The sequence below is a fragment of the Hydra vulgaris genome, chromosome 11, assembly GCF_038396675.1.
Source record: "Hydra vulgaris chromosome 11, alternate assembly HydraT2T_AEP".
Lineage (NCBI taxonomy): Eukaryota > Metazoa > Cnidaria > Hydrozoa > Anthoathecata > Hydridae > Hydra > Hydra vulgaris.
Window position 1 is genome coordinate 37,761,213 of NC_088930.1, and position 23,788 is coordinate 37,785,000.

At 25.9% G+C, this 23,788-nt stretch overlaps 1 protein-coding gene and 1 pseudogene across 3 annotated transcripts in view; one reads left to right on the forward strand and one right to left on the reverse strand.

The window, feature by feature from the left end:
• LOC105846914 (phosphatidylinositol phosphatase PTPRQ) overlaps window positions 1-23,788 on the reverse strand; it is a 146,565-nt gene that overhangs the window by 45,863 nt on the left and 76,914 nt on the right. For 2 of the 3 annotated variants that reach the window (XM_065810983.1, XM_065810982.1), the window contains exons 6-10: window positions 22,863-23,132; window positions 22,132-22,401; window positions 21,420-21,689; window positions 2,578-2,865; window positions 92-379 (exon numbers count right to left, since the gene is read on the reverse strand). In XM_065810983.1, the coding sequence (XP_065667055.1) occupies window positions 92-379; window positions 2,578-2,865; window positions 21,420-21,689; window positions 22,132-22,401; window positions 22,863-23,132 (1,386 nt within the window). The remainder of the gene's footprint in view (window positions 1-91; window positions 380-2,577; window positions 2,866-21,419; window positions 21,690-22,131; window positions 22,402-22,862; window positions 23,133-23,788) is intronic. The other variant, XM_065810984.1, reaches the window with a different exon arrangement.
• LOC136087441 (nuclear speckle splicing regulatory protein 1-like) lies at window positions 3,411-21,129 on the forward strand (annotated as a pseudogene).

The window sequence follows — 23,788 nt, forward strand, 5'->3', positions numbered from 1 at the left end:
TGTTTTTACAAATATTTTTATAACTTAATAGTGTGTTAGCTTGAAATTTAAAACATAAAAGTTGACAAAGAAAAAAATTTGCTTGACATACTTCCCACTAATGTTTTTATTATCTCAATTGCTGGTGGACCACAACCCATTATGGTACAAGCTGCTACAGAACAATTGTAGTAGGTATCTGGAACAAGATCATTCACTGTTACATTAAAAGTATTATAGCTAACATTGTTTGAAATACTATTTTCAGTGCTGTAGCATGTATATAAATACATTATTACAACCCCTTTCCTCAATGAATATTCAACTTTATCCCAAGACAACAACAAAGCAGTAGAACTAATTGTTGCAGCAGTTAAATTACTCGGACAACCAGTTGGAACTAAAAATTGATTTGATATAAAAATAATTTTATAAAGAAACAGTCAAACAGTCATAAGGAACTAGTAACAGAATGAGATAATTAGATATATACCATTGATATATATACACATGTATATATGTGCATAGTGCTTGAAGTAAAGAAAATTAGGCAGTGGAATGGTTTTCAGTAAATTAAAAATACTATCCACCTAATCATTGTTTTATTAGCAATTTTATAAAAAAGTAGTGGGATGGTTTATATTTTATAATTAGGTGATGGAATGGTATCCCACCGCATCCTACATCACTTCAAGCACTGCAAATGCATATATAAATACTACATACATATATATGTATATATACATACATATATACAACCCTCAGAATTAGGGGCAGCATTCGGCAATGCCGACCTAATTGCCAACCTCGTTTCTATGTTTTATGGTAAGACCTATGTACCAATTTTTTTTTGCTGACCTGATTCCGACCTTTAAAAGATTGAGACCTGCAAATTATTGCCGACCTCATTTTTCCTAATTCCAAGGGTTGTATATATGTATATATACATACATATATATGTATATATATACATACACACATACATATATATAAATATATTTATAAATAACCTGAAACTTTTAATAACAAATATAAATTAAAAGTTGTTTGTCAACCAAATAAACAATAAATGGAGTGTTTTTATCTTTTTCTTTTGATCCACAAATAAAATATTTAAAAAAAAATTAGAGCATACAATTTTATAAATTGTAAAACAAATATGTCTTGAAAAGATTAAGGAACAAAAAAAAACCCTAAAATTTAGACATACCTACTTTTTGTGTTTGGGTTTTAATAAGTTTTTTGTAACTTTTGAAATTATATCAAAATTTAACAGTAGATTTTAAATTAAATCAAAAATTACTTTGCCCTATAGAAGTTGTAGCTATACAAAATAAACTCCTCATGTTCTAGTTTTTTATAAAATAAAATAATTTTTTTTTTAATTATGAAATCATGTTTCCGTAATGACAAAAATGCTTTATCAATAATAAGTCCCAGTATTACCATTAAATCTTAAAAAGGTTTAATGGTAATAATGCGATCATGGTTTTCTGTCCCAAAGTGTGCTGATATTTATCAATATTAAATGTCTACAAATGTCTAATAATAAAAACATTTATACAGGATGCAATATATGTAAACAGAATGCAGCTGTTAAAGTCCTGTTTTAAGCTGTACTCTATAATTGTTAGGGTAGGGTGGGGTAATCTGAGCCTATTTTTACCAATTTCCGACTTAAAGCAAAAAATGTATATAGCAAAACCAATTTTTTTTAAAAATACTATAATTAGATTGAAATGAAAATTATAATTAGACATCATTTTTAGTAAACTACATCAAAAAAATTTTATTCATAATTTTTAAAGATGTCTTAGGATCACTAATCTGAGTTGTATTCTATAGAACCACATTACCCCATTTAGTGGGGTAATGTGGCTCTAAGTTACATTTGTATCTTTTTTCAATGAAATATTTCGAAACATATTCTATGTGTTAAACTCCATTTTTAATACTTTTTTTTTGAAGGTTTGCACCATTTTGAATAAAAAATATACTAAAGAATTTGCCTAGTAAATTAATAATAAAAATTTAGAGAGTTGTTTTAACCACCTATAAGATACAGAAAAAAAACTTCTACCTAAACAACTTCTTCTGAATAACTTATAAATATCGATTAGACCTACATTAACCTACCCTACCCTAGTTGTGAATTACCACAAATAAAAACATAAAAAATGTCATCAAATGTTTTTTACAAATAAATTATTTTTATAACTAAATAGTTGGCTACTTTTAATTAGCTTAAAATTTAAAACATAAAAAATAACTAATATATATATATATATATATATATATATATATATATATATATATATATATATATATATATATATATATACATATATATATATATATATATATATATACATATATATATATATATATATATATATATATATATATATATATATATATATATATATATATATGTATATACATATATATATATATATATATATATATATGTATATATATATATATATATATATATATATATATATATATATATATGTATATATATATATATATATATATATATATATATATATATATATATATATATATATATATGTATATGCATATTGCTTGACATACTTCCCCCCAATGTTTTTATAAGCTTAATTGCTGGTGCACCACAACCAACTTTGGTACAAGCTGCCACAGAACAATTGTAGTCAGTATCTGGAACAAGATCATTTACTGCTACATTAAAAGTATTATTGCCAACATTGTTTGAAATACTATTATCAGTGCTGTAACATGTATATAAATACGTTATTATAATTCCTTTCCTCAATGAATATTCAACTTTATCCCAAGATAACAACAAAGCAGTAGAACTAATTGTTACAACAGTTAAATTACTCGGACAACCAGTTGGAACTAAAAATTGATTTGATATAAAAATAATTTTATAAAGAAACAGTCAAACAGTCATAAGAAACAAGTAACAAAATGAGATTCTTAAAATTAAAGATATAAAATATACTATTGATATATATATATATATATATATATATATATATATATAAATATATATATATATATATATATATATATATATATATATATATATATATATATATATATATATATATATATGCATGTGCACAGTGTTTGAAATGGAGAAAAAAGTGATGGGATGGTTTCCAGTAAATTAAAAATACTCCCTAATCATTATTATACTAGGAAATTTATAAAATTTTAGTGAGATAATTTATACTTTATAATTAGATTAGGGGATGGCATCTCGTCGCATCCAAGCACTGCAAATGCATATATACATATAATAATGCCTACATAAATACAAACCTATATATATATATATATATATATATATATATATATATATATATATATATATATATATATATATATATATATATATATATATAATTATTAATAGCAATAACTTTTTATTTATCTAAATGCTTTGTCAAATTACTGGAACAGCCAAGCGTACTAATTTCATTGCACCAGATTATGCTTGTTTCACAATGGGGTATTTAGGAGAAAAAAGACTTTTTCCTGAAATTTTACCTAAATACTTTTCCAACAAAGAAGGTAATAACATGCAACAGATACTTATATTGGTGATGGTTTCATAATTCGGCCAAAACCTTTAGATATTATTAAGACTAAAAATTCTCTAACTGAACTAGATAATTCAATTATTTTACAACAGACGTGGGCAAAAAAATTTATAAAAGATGGTAACACTTAAAATATTATTAATTTCTTAGATATATCAATCATTCTTGAAAACAGCAATAAAATAAAAACTGACATAAAAATATATATATACATTTTTTTTTATATATATATATTTTTTTAAATATATTATAAAAAAAACAATACTCATGATTCCTTAAATTTCAAAATCCATTATCCATATCACATAAAAAAGAACATTCTATATAATCTCACTAAAAAAATAATTGATATTACCTCTTGATTACAATAAAGAAAAACAACATTTAGCATAACAAAACATGGCTAAAAGAATGTAAATATCCTAGTAATGCTATTGAAAAAGTAGAATATCCAAAACCAATCTAAAGAAATATTTCTTCTAGTTAAAACTTTTTACAGCAATCTGAACTGCCAAACTTATATTACTGAAACTAACCTTATTCTATATGATAATGCTTATTCTATATTCAAATGAAAGAGTAAAAGATGTTTTTTCTAATATACAGCCAGTAATTATATTTAAACTACCAAACAATCTACTAAGAACACTTCTGCAAAACCCAATTAACCTATAAAGAAGTGAGGTTATTTAAATGTAAAGAAGTTATTGCAAAATATGTAAGTTTTATCTTTAAGTCAAAACATTTATAAAATCAAATGGCACTAAATGGAACATGAAAAGCCATAATACCTGTAATATGAAATATACTTTTTAAAATGTATGAAATATACTTTTATAAATAAGTATGAAATATACTTTTTAAAATGTATGAAATATACTTTTATATATAAGTATGAAATATACTTTTATAAATAAGTATAAAATATACTTTTTAAAATGCTTATTATGTAACAAGAAAGCTACATACTATGAAAAAGAAAGCTACATACTATGGAAAAACATATAATTTAAAACTTTGCACAAATGAACATGTTTCAAGATTTTTTTTATTATTGTTATTTTTTTCATTCAATTTTAAAAATTAAAGCAAAATTTTTTAAAAGATGTTAACTTTTTTGAAATCAAAATTAGTATGCAAGGTTAATATTTTATTGAACTGAATAAAAAAGTTCTACTACATCAAAACTCTTATATGTTATTCAATATTATAAAGATATAATATATAATGATGCATGTGGCAGTGTTCTTTAGTTTTAAAAATTTTAAACTTAACTAATATATTTCATACTAGTTAAAAACAAAAAGGAAAGAATTTACTAATAAATCATTTATGAATGTGATACACTGCATTTACTTCTTAAGAGAGTTAATGCCACTATACTTTGATGCCTAGGAATGCGGTGTGTTCAAACCTACTAAGTTCAAAGTTAAAACCAACATGTCTTAGTAGTACTGCACTCAACTTGTTTCTCTACACAGCAGCCTAATTCGTCAAGACTTACATTTCAATATTAAAGAGTTGAGAGAAAGATTGTAACAATAATTATAAAAATTGCCTCCTTGACTGAAGCGGTTCCTATAGATATAAAGAAGTATGTTTTAATTTACCTTTAATGTACAATAGTTTTGTCTCAATCAGTAACTTTGTCACAAAAAAATAAAGTTTCAATTTGTAACAAACTCAAATTTGTTTGATAATGCAAATTTAATTTAAATATTTAAATTGAGTGAAACTTCGACTTCATAGTGAGCCAATAAAAACACCTATAGAATGAGAAACACTCTATATTATTTGATAGAAATTAGTGCAAATATAGCCTATGACCACAACAAACTATGGATAAAATTTCAGTCTGATTGATTAAATGGTTGAGGATTTATAGCACTTTTAGTTAAAATTTTGTTAGTGTTTTGCTACTTTTTTTTTTTAAAGTTATAAGTTTGCCATTTAAAATAATTACAACTCGTATTGGTAAAATATACACATGGCGGAGGCAAGAAGAAGACAAAATAGTCTTATCGCCAAGCTCTTAATAATCCGTAAATAATATAGCTATCGAATCTTGTCATTAAAAAAGTTATCAAATATAAAAAGAAAAAAAAAAGTAAACTTGTTTTATTTTTTTATTTTTTTTAAAAAACAAAAACAAAAACAAAAAACAAACAAACAAAAAAAAGACAAAAAAATAGAGATAATAAATTCTAAAACTTATTTTCAAATATAATTGAACACAAAGCAAAAATGTAAAAGAAAGAAACAAACAAAAATGATTTTTGAAACTGTATATAAATATTTTTAATTATTGCGATTAAGAATTCTTAATTAGGAAATATAATGAAAAGAATTTAAACTTCTATAGCAAGACCTTTGGTTTTTCATAAAAAGAAAATAAAAAATAAGTTTTTTAGTGAACTAAGTTTTTAAACCTTTGCAAATAAAATGAAAATATACTATACAATATTTTAAAGGCCAACAAATAAATATAGCTCTAGAAGAAGTCCTTCATGTTTTGATTAATTAAAATTATTTCTTTTAATTTTGATTTAAAAATATTTATGTTTGCAAGCGTTTTGATGTCTTTTATAATTACTTTACTCCATAGTTGTGGGCCTCTAGTTGTGATGGAAAACTTAGTGGCTTCAAAGTGATTTTTAGCTTGAACATAATTATTGTTTGCATGTCTAGTAAGGTATTTGTGCTGTATTTTTTTAAATAGCGTTTTAAAAATATTTGGCATCATATGGTTATTGATTTTATGCATAAAAATTAAATGATGATATATATTTATTTGGTTTTTAAGATTTTTAGATTAATAAGTAGTGACTGTGAATGAGAGAGACGGTCTGCGTTGGATATTATTCTTATGGCATGTTTTTGTTTGTTAAATAGTTTGTTTAGTTTTTTTTTATTGATGCTGCACCAAGCAATGTTAGCATAATTGAGATAACAATGAATAAAAGAAAAGTAGATATATTTTAAGCAAGTTTGATTTAGATAAGGTTTTACCTTATAAAGTATGCCAATATTTTTAGAAATTTTATTTTCGATTAGTTTTAAGTGGTTTGTCCAGGTGATATTTTCGTCAAGAAGAACACCTAGAAACTTCATTGAGTGTTCTCTTTTTATAAATTGATTCCCGATGCTAATATTTGGGAGCTTTAGAGGAATTTCGTCTCTTTGATAAAAGCGATGAAAAAAAATATACCTAGTTTTGGTTAAGTTTAATGACAATTTATTTGTATTAAACCATTCAATTACTTTTAACAGTTCTTCGTTGACTATTTTAAATAGAGTTTTTATGTTACTATGGGAATAAAATAAATTGGTATTGTCAGAAAACAAAACAGAGTCTAAAATATTCGAAGCTCTGCTTAAGTCGTTAATGTAAATTAAAACCAAAAGCAGTCCTAAAATGGATCCTTGAGGAACTCCACAAGTACTTATACCTCCAAATGTTACCAACTACAGTTTCTTTCACTTATTTAAAATAATGATTACATGGATATTCTACAATGCAATACCAACATATTTTGTTATAATTATTTTATTGGTAGCTTTTCCTTTTATGATTAAAAAATATTAATTGGCTACTTAAAACATGGTTTGAAATGACAAAGCAAAGCGTGAATATATAACCATTTCTTAAGGTATAAACTATTGCAAAAATGCAAAAAAAATGCTAAAAAAAAGTGCAAACCCTGATTAAAGGACTACCAATAGGTAAAACAAATAAAAAAAATATATCTCAGTTAATAAATTTTATATTAACTCTTTCTTAAATACATTTACTTTTAAAATCTACTTCTATGATATATTACCATCAAACAGCATCTGATTACATTTCTTTGATTTTCTTTGCAAAATATTTATTAATTAATATAATCTTTTATTACAAATACTCTAAAATACAACTTTTAAATATAATATTAAAATTCATAGTTTTTAAACTATTAGCATTTAAGGATTAGGACAAAAGTGTTCATTTTAAACTGCTGCCTAATCTCTAATAATTCAAAATATGCTAGCAGTTCTTTGAAGATTTTACTGTTTAGGTTAGTGCAACAATCAAGCTTTGCACTCTCAATGATTATTGTTTTGCTTATATTTGACAGGTGTTGATAAAAACCTTGAAGAGCAATTTCGACAGCTTGTTCACTATAGAATGAACAACATATATACAAATATATATTTGTATAATTAATAAGAATTTTTTTTTATACAAATATATGCGGGATCCTTTATGACTGAATGACTTTATGTGATAATTTTATGGTATGTAATAGTGGTAACTTCTAGTCTTTGGAACAGTTTTTTCTGCATCAAATTTTTCCTTTAGTTGTTTTTACCTTGCTGTTGCAGTTTCTTTGGTAATTTTATAACTTGTGTTTATATCAACCATACTAAAATTAGGCATATCATCAATTGTCAATATTTGATTTTCTGATGGTCTTTGTGAGCTTACTCTTGTTGTTATTCTTTTTACAGTACCATCTATATCACCAAAAGGGGATCTGGAAATCTTTATGATGGCATAGATTTAAAAAGTTTTCATTGTTTTTATAATGACCATCAGGTAAATAAACTTTATTGATATCCACTATATTCTTTAATGTACAAAACTAGAAAAATGTTGTATTTTAGATTGATCCAACGTTATATTTTTACGTTTGAACAACGTTATATTTAACTTTTATCAGAATTAAATTAATTTGTTTTATATTTTAGTATATATATATAAAAATTACATATTATATATTTATACGCAAATATAATAGTATATATGTGCTTATACATATATTTCATTTTGATGAATCAACATTGCTGATGGCGTTTCTTTATACTGGTTTTGTGGTTTATCCTCCTCCAGCTAGTTGCCATACTTCTCATTACCAAGGACCGCAAAGACAAGTTCAGCTAACTAAAGAGCGTCATAACTCTCTTTGAAGACCAAGAGTGATTTTGAAAAGAACGAAGGAATTAGAGTGAAAGTCAGAAGAAGTCAAGTTAGAAAGATTGCATAAAGGAAGTGGACAGATATTGCACTAGATATTAGAATATGCAATTCATAGATGTTAGAATGTGCAATTCCTCCAATTATTAGTAAAAACTTGGTCATCATTGCTAATTCATGTTTGCTATGCTTGTGGCTTGATATTTTGTTATATAAGTAAGAGAAAAATATATTAATAAAATGTATTTTGATCTGAAATATTTGGGTGAAAAATAATTCTTATTAATTATACAAATATATATTTGTATATCTCTTTTATCTCGATGCAAACACTACGTTGATCCATTGTATATAATCAAATGTTATTCCAATGTATATAGAGCAACGTTGATCCAATTATTATCCAACGTTAATCCATACATATTTGATTGATGTTGGGTTATAAACATCAGATCAACGTTAAATCATATACATTGGATCAATGTAGGTTTGTACACATTTGGTCAACGTTGATCCATATACATTGGACCAATGTTGATCTCTATACATTGGATCAATGTTGGGTTTAGATTGAAAAAACAACCAACTTTTGCGATGTTTTTACATATGTTGAACCAATGTAATTTTCTCAACTATTTTTAATCATGTCGTTATTAAGGTTTTCATTAATACAAATCTGATAAAACTAACAATGGCTCAATGTTGTATAAGCATTGGAGAAAACAGCAGATTTTCGCAATGTATTTACATACTTTTTTTACATGACCTCTCAAATGTTACTCTTTTGAAAACCATTTGGCTTTTAAATGTGATCTTTAAAACTATTTTTATGCAAATACCTTAAATGGAAATTATTTGACCATTTAAGGTATTTAAAAAAAAGGGAAACATAGTATTAGCCTGAGTCAAGATTTTTTAAGATTTTTCAAGATATTTGTTTTCAATGATTGTATGATTTTATATACAAATTTTGTTATTTTTCAAATAATAATCTAATCAGACGCAAAAAAAGACTGTTGTACTAGCACCTACACCTCTGTCTGACAATTATGATGCATTAAATGACATTTCTTTTACAAAACTCATTGATTAGACTATAAATGTTACAGACAACTACTATTTTATTAATTTTCTCTGTTCTATATTGTTGGTAATAAATTTTTTAACAATAGGCTTTTCCTTGATCAGCATCAATAAATTTTGTTTGAAATTTCATAAAAATATTTTTTGATAAAATATTATCAAAAAATATTTTTGTATTATATCTAGTGTATTAGTACTAGTAAGATTTAAAAAAAACAAACAAACAAAACAAAACATCTTTACTTCAAACAAGGCTGAAAGCAACCACTATTATAGTTTCTGGAAAAGAAAAGATAAAAATTATAAAGCAAGATAACGATTACCAGACAACTTAAAATATTGGAAATTATATGAATCAGGCAAACAAGATTTAGGATGAGAATTCCAAAATGTGATGTTTGAGGGAAAAAAAAATAAGAATAGTCGCAATAAAAAGATGACTTAATTAAATGACAAATAAAACAAGAATGAATTTTAGTAAATAGCACTAGAGACGCTAGTTCTTTAGAAGGTTAGTTAAATTGTATTCTTTAAAATGGTATTTGTAAAAAAGAGAAAGAGAAGCAACAATGTGACAATGGTTGAAGATTAGATGAAAGAGCAGGTCTAGCTATGTTTACAATGCATTTTTGCACTCTGTCTAAAGGAGAAAGAGCATCATTTAAAGATCTGCTCCAGATATAGTAACAGTAGTCCATAAAAGTTTGAATTAAAGATTTATAGAAAAAAAGAATGGAATCCAAAGTAAAGAAGCGGAGAGCACAATAAAAAAATGCAACCTTAGCAGATGCTAACTTTGGAATGGATTTGATATATGGTTTCTAAGAAAGATTTGAAGTAAAAGTTAATCTTAGAAAACAAAGGATGATGACTCATTGAGCACCTTACAGTTAGCTGAAAAAAAATTTACCTGAATTAAAGTTCACTAGTCACATGAAAGCTCCATGCTGCAACAGAAATGAGATCCTTTTTAAGCTCAAATGCCCCTTCCAAGCAATTAGAGAGTGTTGGATTCTTATCAAGACGAATAAATCGTAATATTATAAGCAAACAATGTCAACTAAGATATGAGAATTTCTGAGAGATCCTTAATGTAAATTAAAAAAAGTATAGGGCCAAGGATAGAACCTCGAGGAATCCCTGAAAATACAGGAAATGAAAAAGAGTGTTGTCCATCAAGGAAAACTTTTATAATACAATAGGTAAGGAAGGATTCAGTATTCATAAAGATATTACCTAATCCACTGTCAAAAAAGGTTATGGAGAAGATCAGCATGCCAAATTTTTTTTAAGACTTTAGAAATGTCAAGAGCAATAGCCCTAACCTCTCCACATCTATCTAATGACCTATTGGTTATTACTGTTAACAAATCAGTAATAGAACAAGAAGATCAAAATTCATTTTGATGATCAGATGTTATTAGATTCAAGATGAGAGATCAAGTGTTTGTTAATTAAAAACTTAAAAACCTTGTTTACGATAGTAGTATAATACTAATGGGACGGTAGTTAGACAAATTAGATCGCTCTCCAGATTTTTTTAAAAAGCGATAACAGATGCCGCTTTCCAGCAGGCTGGAAAACAAGACTCTAATAAGCTCTTGTTAAATAGTTTTGAAAGTATAGATGACAACTCCAGAAAACACTTCTGCAAGATTATAACAGGTATGTTGTCCAGACAACAAGCTGTAGAAAAGTTTAAGCAGGAAATCACTTTAGTTACAGAGGCTAGAGTCATACTAATGTCAAGCAATTGATCAATTTGTTTGTCTTATCAGGTAGGATAAGGATTAGTGACATCAAAAAAAGAGATTGATGAAAAGTTCTTAAGCAAACAGTTGAGCTTTGTCTTAAGGTAAACTTTTAGCAGTTAGTTTATAAGTTTGAATTAAAAATTTCTGTATGATTTATGTTTTTTTTATAAAAAATAAAAAATACATAAGTTATATACGTTCTTTATTTATCAACTTCTATGTTTAATTTCTTTAGCAACCTAGACATTATTTTAATAAAAATCATATTTTTGTTGATTTTGAAATGTTTTAGTAAATGGACTTGTGCCCTTTTCGAAATGACAGGTTCAATTGGAAATTGCAGCAGCACAATGAGAGGAAAACCATGGAAAAAAGTGAGACTTGACTTGGAATCGCTTAGAGGGAATAAAAGATTCATATAATACTATATATAAATGAAATCCTTTGTGCCAGCCTGAATCCAAGAAGTTACATAAGAAGCATACTTATTACCAGGAAGACAAAAGACTTCAACTAAAGTCCCAGTGATCTTTAAGGTAGTTGTTAGAGGTACAATTATAGGGGGTTTCTGATGATGAAGAAGAATAAGATAATAGTTTTGGAGAGATCAAACTGTTATTTATAGTTAGAAAGATCGTACCTAGTCTAGTTATAGTTTTTTAGTTAATTATTGATTTTTTTCAAGGCGTGCTCACACCTAGTTAGTCATAGTTTTTTTAGTTAGTTGATACTTTTAGAGAGATCAAACCATGAAGCACCTAACAGTAAATGAGGAAAAACTGAGTACTGACTAGGATTGGAACAAGACAAGAGAAGTCAAGCAGAAAAGGTAAATAATTCGGATTGTCTAAAAAGCAAGTTGGAAAGTTGACTATTTGAGTTAGAAATTGAGATATGCAATAGTTGTGAGCCTTAACACCTGCAGATTCACTGACATTAGGACCAAGCCATTTTGTGTGATGAGCACTAGATTCACCAACAGCAACAATATCAATTGAAAGATAAAGAGAAAGAATTTGGTTAGAGAAAGGTGATATGATGCTAAACAAAAGCTCATGAAAGAATAGTCTGCAGATTCATGTCTAGTTTTCCAACAAATCTTAATAAACCTTACGAATGTAAATGCCCAGGCTGTGCATGTGACTATTAGTTTTTTTACAAATTAAAGGATGATAACCTTTAAAACTAAGATCACTAATTGACCTGAACTCATCACAAGATGAACTGAACTCAAATTAGTCTCACAAAGAGCAAGTAAGTCTGGTGAACTTTGTAAGAGATAAGACTTAACAGAAGAAAATTTATGTTGAAGACCACAAATATTATTAAATGTTGATTAAGAGAACTTAGTGATGATGATGGTTTTTTTGTTTTAATTGTGTATTATGTAAGTTAAAAAATTTTTTAAAAAAAGGAAGTGGTTCTTTAAACATTAGAAAAACCTGACACGAAAAAGTTACAAAGCCTAAAGCTATTGTCTGGATGTAATCAATGTTGTAAACAGAGCCAATAATAGAAAACTTAAGGCCACATGCTACAAGTTTCAAGGCCAAAAACTTTTTGTCCTAAGTAGCCAAGGCCAAGGAATAAAAATATGGCCAGAGCTGTTAAAAAGAGCAAAAATAGCAAGTTTTTTTTTAATGATTCAACTTTTAAAAAGATTTATAATTATTTGATATTATAATATAAAATAATAAAAATAATTAGTATTTTAAAAGCAAAAAAGTTTTTTTTTGTGACAAAGTAACCAATTGAGACAATACTACTGTACAACTTGGTATAGTTGATTAACTATATTGTGTACCGCTTGCAAGTAGTACAATAATTTTTTCTCAATTGGTTACATTGTCATGAAAAAAAAAGATTTTTTGAATTCTTATAAACACTCTAAAATGTATAAAAAATGTCAAAAATAATTTTATTTTTATACCACAACAAAAATAAAGATTGCTATTCAAAATTACTTTAATTTTTTTTGTTTTAAATATACTTAATTACTCTTGCTTTTTTTAGTTACATCGTAATGCATTATATATATTCTTGTATAGAAACAATTTTATATTTTTGATACTATATAAAAATCTAAAAAAAAGTTATTTATTTTTTAAATACGTTAAAATACATTTCACGATACGCCTAATTACATAAAAATGTTGATTTATAAGTTACACAAATTTAACAGATTTATTACTAAACTGTAATGTAAAATGGTACAATGTAACTAACTGTTACATATAGGGGTTAGTAGATAAAATATTATAACTAAGATGAGAGATACAACAACTAAAAAAATATCAGATATAACATATATATCAGAAATAACAGAAAAATATAGTTAAGTAACTAATTAGAACTAAAATGATAGGAATTAAATATAGTAATAAAAAGTATAATTTAAAAATATCAAAAAATAATAAAAATTATTACAATTTAATTACTTTTTTCTTTCTAATTTTTTAATTGTAATACATTCAAATTGAACTCACTTTAGTTAAGCTTGTAAAGGATTATATAATTTTTTGTTATTGACTAAGCTCAGGGCTTGAATTAAGCGTATTGCAATCGAGAATTGCGATTGCTTTTCACACCTTCGCAATTAGTTTTTTCTCAAAAAAATATTTTTGCAGTTCGTTTGTTAACTTTTTTTCTTTTCTAATTAAGCATTTTTTTTTGCCTTTCTTAAAAGTAATTTTTTTGTTAGGGCTCATAAAGTTGCGTTAAATTTATCCTTTGCATAGAAGTATAATCTTTGCTCTCTTGCGCAGAAATTTTATTTAACATAAAGCACTTTTGAATTTAAATTACTTTAAATTTCTACGTGGAAGCCAATATTATTTTAAAGTTGTATTAAAAAATTTTTTTTTGCCTAAACCCCCCATGGGTTTAGGCAAAAAAAATTGTTGTTTTAAAATTCAATTTTTTTGTGTTAATTTGCTGAAGCTAAAAAACTTATAAAAAGACTCCTTAGATTAAAATCATTTCTAAAAAACTCCTAAAAAAAGTAGAAACAATCATAATTAATTAAACTTTACAATCTTGAACTCACAACCATGCCGAACCAGATTTTAGTTTAATAAAATGACATAGGATTGTGTCATATCTTTTGAAAACATCAGGTTAGTGGTTAAAATAATTGTGTTTTGCTAAAGCCTGTACAATTTTTCTGTTTTTTGTTTGAAATTATATCTGTGTTACTTAATTCTAACGTTAACTGTATGTCAATACAAATTTAAATGCTGTAGGTAGTTATGCTGTAGGTTCTTAATGAAATAACATTTAACACCCCTTACTAGCACTGTTAACTTGAATACAGCTTTAAAAACTAAAAAAAAATAAACTAAAAATGTGCACAATTAAGAAGTTTTGTCATACCTGTACCAATGATGAGTTGCGGTCTGTTTAGTATAAACTATTTAAACTAGGGATGGCACTTTTACTTATTTTGATGTAAAAAAGTAAATTACTTTTAGGCGTAAATTACTTTACATAACTCATATAAAAATATATAATTTACTTACCTTTAAAAGTAACTCGTTCTTTTTTTTGCATAAATTATATAACGTGTAAAACTTAATTACTTAAGTTAAGCTTTTTAAATAAGTAGCTGCTACTTGAAAAAGTAATTTAATTTTACAAGTAAAAGTTATTTGCATTTTTAATTTTACAAATGTAACTTACTTTTAATGGTGAGTCGTGTAAAGTAAATTACTTTAAAAAGTAATTTTGGTTATAACTATGTAAAAAATTTACGCCAAAATAATTTACTTTTTATATGTAAAAAAAGTTATTTTTGAAGTAAACTTACGTCAATATAATATTTAAAAAACATAACACTTACTTTACAAAGTAAAATAAAACTACATCACTACAACAAATTACATTTACCTGTAGAAGTAACTAATTAGCAAAAACAGCTTACATAAAAGTTATTTGAAAAAAATTGTTATTTACAATTACAAATAAAAGTAATTTTTTTCTTTGAAATTTTATACTTTACTTTGTAAGTAAGTAAAATGTAAGTTATATTATTTACTTTCTCAAAGAACAGTCATTTCATGTTGATTTAACATAAATTTTGAGATAGATCATATTCAAATCCATTGCCTGTTTGAGGACACTTCTGGGTAATACTTCAGGTAATACTCTGATGTATATGGGCAGTGTTTATGGTGGGGCATCGGGAAAGGATTTTTTTTCATCTATTTTATAAAGAGTAGTTCTATTATAATTAGGGGCAAATATATTCAACATACGGGTATACCAGTAGTGCAGAGACGGGCTCCCTGCTGCATGAGTGCTAATAGGGGCTGCTAAATAATCATTGATTTTTTATTTCCTTTTTTTATTGAGCAGAAATAGGTTAGTGGCTATAATGAAAGTTTGGCGGAGAGGAGGGGGGGTTGGGGTGGGAATTTCTAAGCTATGGGTAATTCATGCATGTGTAAACCTTGACTAATTCACTATTTGTTAGAGCGCGCTTTTTCTCTAGTTTTTTTACTTTGTATTTGCTTTTTCCATTAAGTACTTTGTTATGGTAATATAACGCAATACAACATTTTTTGTATCTGCAAGGACTGCTAAAACAGTTTTCAAAAAACTATAAGACATTTAAACTATCTGATTTAATTTATATAATTAAAAGTGTGTTTATTAGATATAATTTTTTATTGCGTTTTATCATATATAATCTATTTGAAAAAAGATGGTAAGGAAAGCTGTTTAATCTTCTAGTATAGGTTGTGGGCACCCTAACAACCTCCTTTTTGTTCCCGGAATCTTGCGATTGATTTTTCACTACCTTTCAGACTAGCTAGAGCTCTGAAACTTTCAGCATTTGTGTAAATTTAATAAAAGTACATCTTGAAACTGTTTTCAGACCCAACTGGAGAACTTCACTTTTTTGAATCTATTTTTTTTTCTCTTTAAAGTTGGGGTTTATAACTTTTTAAAGGAAAGATTTTTTGCAAAAAAGCTTTGAAAAGGCATTTTTTTGATTCATTTGTTTTGGCATTAATTTTTTTGTCAGAGGAAATAGATTTTTGTTTCTCTTATTCAGTGTAGTTGTTGTGTTGTCAGGGTGGTCCCGAAGAGGTCTCTCATTAAAGGAAGGGAGGGGGGGTCGGATGTGTTTTTTACCAACTAGAAACACACAAAAAAAGGTCCTCAATACTTGACATTTGCCAACTATACTTCAAAACTTGCCAACTTAAATGCAAAGGTACAAATGTGCTAACTCAAATGCATATATATATATGCGGTAGTGGTGTAGTGGTAAAGCGCTCGCTTCATAAGCGAGAGGTTCCGAGTTCGATCCCCACCACGTCCCTGGTAGTACCGCGCTCAACTTGTTTCTCCGCGCAGCGGCCTTGTTCGTCAAGGTTCGTGTTTCGGAGCTATAGAGTTGAGAGAGGGTTATTAACCACTAATAAGTAGCCTCCTCCTCTGTAGTGGCCTTCTCGGCCTTGAGGAGGTGAATAAAAAAATAAAAAAAAAATAAAAAAAAAAATATATAACAGCTTGGGGAATGAGGGGGGTGAACCTTTTTCACACCTTGTTTGGGACAGCCCAGGTCAGCCCTGGTTGTAACAACCACTCTAACAGAAATAAAAATTAACTTTTTGTTTATTTATTAATTATTCATATAACTGTTGTCTGAAACGAACTAATTGTTCCAGACAACAATTATTCTTTTATTATTCTATGATGTAACAATTAGTTTAGTTATTCATTTCCAGACCTTCATTTTGGTTAGATTGGTTTTTAACAACAACCACGCTGAATAAAAGAAGTATAAAACTTATAATAAAATTGCAAAATGCAGACCCATTTCCAATGCAAGAATAATAAACCAGACTGTCTTTTAAAAAAACTTTTAAATAACCGATGTAAATAACATCAAGATTAATTGAAAAAAAAAAAATTCAAGATAAAAAAGTAAAACTAAAAGTAAATAACTTAAAAAAAACTTTTTATAACCACAACAACCGCTTTTTTTAATTTATTTAATATGGCTAATTTAGTAGGATGGTTTAAAAAAGCACACTTTTAAATTTAAAATTATATGGTTGATTGTAAAGAAAAGTGTCTTGTTGTTATTTTATCATACAGATGAAATAACATGAAGTTATTTTTTTTCAGTAAATCTTTGTTATTTTTTTTATTTTAAATTGTTAACAATTTAAAGTAAAAAAGTTTACAAAAGTGCAAATCACAATATTTAAACAACCAGATTCCAATCACATATTTAAAATCAGGTTCCTAGCAAGCTTTTTGTTTTTGTTTGAGAATTTAACTTTATGTAAGGACATGGAGCAAACTCCAAGCATTTATATATTCATGTTTATGTAAAGTTTTTCAAAAGTATTGCGAGAAATGGAGTCTGTTAACAATAAACCCCTAAAATGGTAACTTCCTTTTCATGTCATAGTGTGAGAGCGATGAGTTAATAACATTTATATACATATTTTTTTAACATTTTAAATTAATTTTAAGTTCATTAACAAGTCTATATTGTCATGCAATAATCTCTCAGTGTTCAAAAACTTATGATCATATAAATTTTGAGCAACCGTTTCAATTATTTAACAGATTTAAAAAATTCTTTAATAAGGTATAAGTTCGCCTGACAATCGAATTCTTTTCACATTCAAAAGCTTTAATTCAACTCTTTTTTCGTGAATAAGTAATCAAATTACAGACTAAAAATTTGTCAAAGAATAACGAAGAAAATAAGTTTTTATAAGTGACTTTAGTCTACAAGATCATTTGTATTTTTCAAACAATATTACAATATTGTTCAAATTATTCTTATTTTTATTATTATTAATTTAATAATTATCAAATTAACTTTTTTTTCAATTTAATTTCGTCATGGATATATATTCTTTTTATGACATAAAGACATTCTTTAATGCAGTGGTTGATTTTTAATTTTTATAGTAATTTATTTCTCTAAATTTGCCATTACAAATAATTACTTTTCTTTTGTAAAATATACAAATGGCGGGGGCAAGAAGACAAAAATAGTCGTATTGCCATAAAGTCATTAAAAACTTGTCATTAAAAATTGACGATCATGTGTTTCTCCGAAGTTTGAGTTTAATAAGATTATTTTAGTTGACAATTATAGTTTTTTTTTTCATTTTGTATTTTTTGGGAATTGCAGCAATTTACTCAGTAATTGCTGAGCAACTACTGAGTAAATTGCTTAACTTTACGTGAATAAAAATGTGTGCAAAACTGCTGAAGTTTTTATTAACGTAACCACAATTGGACACTCACGTGACCAATTACTGAGTAAAAGCAATTGCTTTTTTTTATTCACCCAGCCTATTATTAATATAATTATGAAAACCAATGATTTTGGTTAATAAATATACTTTTGGTAAATAAAACATACATAAGTGCCAAAGTTAGGTATGTTCTTGTTTATATCACATTAGAATGTTTAGGAAAATGTTGAAACAACCACATTATTCGGTTTGGATGTTAATTTAAACTTTATATAACCATAACTTTGAACTTTAAAACATGTCCACATGAATTTAGTGTAAGAAAATAAAAAATAAAATTTACTAATTTGTTGCCCTTACATTTTGGGTAGGGATGGTAAATGTTTTAGGGTATTTATCTTTCCAGGTTCCAATAACGACAAGTTTTATTACTTAATCTACGTACAAATCATTGCTTAGCTACAGCTCGGGTTATACGTATATTACACCATGACACAGGAAATTTTTTTCGGCCGGTAGGCATAATGGTCTAGGTGTCCAATTTCTGTTTCTCTGGAACAATAACTTTTACTAAAAAAAGTAACAACAAAAGCTCTTTAAATATACCTTTGGGCTCCTAAACCTTGCGGCTCTATAGTAAATGTAAATTACAGTTTGAGGGACTTTTATATTATGTAGTGTAATTTTAAAAAGTAATTAACTTTTAAATGTAAAAGTAAACAGCTTTTTCATGTGACTTACTTTTACACGTAAAAGTAAATTACTTTTTAATGTAATCTTCTTTTACATAACTTACTTTTGAGAGTAAAAAAACGTACATTTATAAAGTAGAAGTCTTTTAAAAAAAATTAATTTCTTATACAGAAATGTAAATTTACATTAAACATTTAAAATTACTTATGTAATATACTTTTTGATAAAAATTAACTCGTGTAAGTAAAAAAAAAGTAAGTAAAAGAGCCATTTCTAATTTAAACTATTGCACCATATTTGTATTTTGTATTTTTTGTATATTGCTTTTTTTTTGTGTGCATTTTTGTAATGTAAACATATATGATAGATTAATAAAAATATCTATGATATTTTATTTTTGTCATTTCAGTATTTTTAAATAAAATATATTGTTTATTGTTTGAAAACTTAATTATAAAGTTTAACAATGATTATATAAACTAGGTCCAATGGACCAGGTATTGGACCTTAGGATTCTTTGGACTGTCTTTAAGACCTGCTTGCATCTAACAATAGGTCATACTTATTGACAAAATGTACAATGGGCGCTGAAGTCCAGGGCCTATGTTGACCCCTGTATATATCCAAATATTATTTTAAAAGTAGTTTTACGATGTGACGCTAACTTTCCCTGAATGGTATGGTTCTAAAAAATCTAAAAAAGTATAGGACAACTCTTTCTTATTTCATTAGACTAAAATATGGTTTAGCATGGTTGTGAACTTTAATTGTTGCACAAAGTGAAATTTATTTTTATTTTTATTTTTTTTGCAAGGATAAAAGGAATTGTTTATTCTTGCAATAAAATTCCCAAATTATTATTTCTAGTTAGGAATCTTTCATCACATTTTGTCAGATTTAAGAATGTTTATCAAGTATTATGTGAAAAATAACATATTAGAGATATTTTATGTGTCAATTTTTTAACTTTTTATAGTTAAAGTTGAATCTTTTGTGTAATTTTTTACATTCTGTAGCATGACAAGCATAATTACGCATTTCTTCCAACATGGACTAAATTCTGAAGAAAAAATGCAGGGTTTTTAATTTAAGAAAGTGAGTAATTTGAATTAACACATTTCGAAAAAAAAATGTTCTCATGCTTTAAAGAGAACTTATCTGGTAAAAAAAGATAAAACTAATGATCTCCGATGGAGATAAAATTAAAGACATAAATCCAACAACCATCATTATTAAAAATTTTGAAAAGTACTTTGAGTAGTAAAAAAAGCAATGAGAAAGAGTGTGATAAAAGATAGAGTGAAAATGAAAGAGATAAAAGATAGAGTGAAAATGAAAGAGATAAAAGATAGAGTGAAAATGAAAGCTATAAAAGATAGAGTGAAAATGAAAGAGATAAAAGATAGAGTGAAAATGAAAGAGATAAAAGATAGAGTGAAAATGAAAGAGATAAAAGATAGAGTGAAAATGAAAGAGATAAAAGATAGAGTGAAAATGAAAGAGATAAAAGATAGAGTGAAAATGAAAGCTATAAAAGATAGAGTGAAAATGAAAGAGATAAAAGATAGAGTGAAAATGAAAGAGATAAAAGATAGAGTGAAAATGAAAGAGATAAAAGATAGAGTGAAAATGAAAGAGATAAAAGATAGAGTGAAAATGAAAGAGATAAAAGATAGAGTGAAAATGAAAGAGATAAAAGATAGAGTGAAAATGAAAGAGATAAAAGATAGAGTGAAAATGAAAGAGATAAAAGATAGAGTGAAAATGAAAGAGATAAAAGATAGAGTGAAAATGAAAGAGATAAAAGATAGAGTGAAAATGAAAGAGATAAAAGATAGAGTGAAAATGAAAGAGATAAAAGATAGAGTGAAAATGAAAGAGATAAAAGATAGAGTGAAAATGAAAGCTATAAAAGATAGAGTGAAAATGAAAGAGATAAAAGATAGAGTGAAAATGAAAGAGATAAAAGATAGAGTGAAAATGAAAGCTATAAAAGAAGAGTAATTTCAGCTGAGAAACTGATCATGAACAAACATAGATAGAGATCAGCAAATAAAGCTAAAGGAATCAGATTTAGAATAAAAACTATTAAAAAAAAATTCTTATAATCTTTTATATACAAACTTACTATCTTGATCTGTTTGATAGAAAACTACACTCCCAAACACATAAACACCAAATTCATTTTTCACACCTGCCGATAACTGGTAAACAGTATAGCTTTGTAATGAGGAAATAACGGCTGAACCATTTGTAACATTATATAGCATGCTAACATTATTTGGATCTGTATACTTAACAACAAATATTGTTGATATATTCCAGATTGGTATAAATGGATTGATAGTGACATTTACTGAATATCTGTCTATGCTTTTAACTGATATAATGTTCAGAACTTGAAATATAAATAAAATTTACAAAAAAAAGGTAACAATTAATTTTAAACAATATAGTTAACTTAAATATTTAAATTTACTAAAAAAAAAAACAAATCAAATTAATAACATTCATTGCATTTTTTAGATTGAAAAACATTATTTAAACAAATTAAATAATTAAAAAATAAATTAGTTTAATATTAGGTCTGTTCATCACATTTTTGTGACAAATTTATAGATCTGACCAAATATTGTTTATCAAAACAAATAAATAAAGTTTTTGATCCATTTATTTGTCACTATTTTGTTATCATATCAGTTCATTTTATTTTTTGTATCAGAACAGTATATTGTAATGTATTACTTTTTAATAAATCAGTTTATCTGTTTTTCAGAGTGATTAGAGAAAATGAAAACTATTTAAAGAAAATTGTTATAATTTTATATATACAAACTTACTATCTTGATCTGTTTGATAGAAAACTACATTCCCAAACACATAAACACCAAATTCATTCTTTACACCTGCTGATAACTGGTAAACAGTGTAGCTTTGTAATGAGGAAATAACAGCTGAACCATTTGTGGAATTATATAACATGCTAAAATTATTTGGATCTGTATACTTAACAACAAATATTGCTGATATATTCCAGATTGGTATAAATGGATTGATAATGACATTTACTGAATATCTATTAATGCTTTCAACTGATATAATGTTCAGATCTTGAAATATAAATAACATATACAAAAAAAAAGGTAATAATTAATTTTAAACAATCTCGTTAATTTAAATATTTAAATTTACTAAAAATCAAATCAAATTAAGTTTATAGATTTCATTGATTGCATTTTTTAGATTACAAAACCATTGTTCAAATTAACAGATTAAATAATTAAAAAATAAATTTGTTTATTATTAGCTCTGTTAAATTATCACATTTTTGTGACAAATAAATAGATCTGACCAAATATTGTTTATCAAAACAAATAAATAAAGTTTTTGATCCATTTATTCATCACTTTTTTTGTTATCATATCAGTTCATCTTCTTTTTCGTATCAGATCAATATATAAAAACGTATTACTTTTTAATAAATCAGTTTATCTGCTTTTTTGAGTAATTGTAGAGAATAAAAACTATTTAGAAACAGAAAATTTGTTGTAATTTTTATATTTAAACTTACCATCTTTATCTGTTTGATAGAAAAATACATTCCCAAACACATAAACACCAAATTCATTTTTCACACCTGCCAATAACTGGTAAACAGTGTAGCTTTGTAATAAGGAAATAACAGCTGAACCATTTGTGAAACTATATAGCATGCTAACATTATTTGGATCTGTATACTTGACAACAAATATTGTTGATATATTCCAGATTGGTATGAATGGATTGATAGTGACATTTGCTGAATATCTGTCAATGCTTTCAACTGATATAATGTTCAGATCTTGAAATATAAATAACATATACAAAAAAAAAAAGGTAATAATTAATTTTATACAATCTAGTTAACTTATATATTTAAATTTACTAAAAATAAAATCAAATTAAATTAATAATTTTCATTGATTGCATTTTTTAGATTGCAAAACATTATTCAAACAAATATATTAAATATATTAATATATTAAACTAAAAAAAAATTAGTAACTTTAATATTATGTCTGTTAAATTGACACATTTTTAAGACAAATTAATAAATCTGACCAAATGTTGTTTATCAAAACAAATAATCAAAGTTTTTGATTTGTTTATTTATCACTTTTTTGTTATCTTATCAGTTCATCTTCATTTTAGTATCAGATCAGTATATATGAATGTATTACTTTTTAATAAATCCGTTTATCTGTTTTCTATATCAAATCAGCACACCTATGAATTTTCAATTAGATTATTTAATTTTTAATTTATGTTAATCAGACATAACACTATTATTTTAATTTAATCTAATCCTTATAAATCAGATCTGGTTATCTTTTGAATCATATCAGCTCATCTGTCCCTATAATAATAATAATAATAACAATAATAACCATAATAATAATAACAATAATAACAATAATAATAACAATAATAATAATTAAAATTGACTCTTTAAATCAA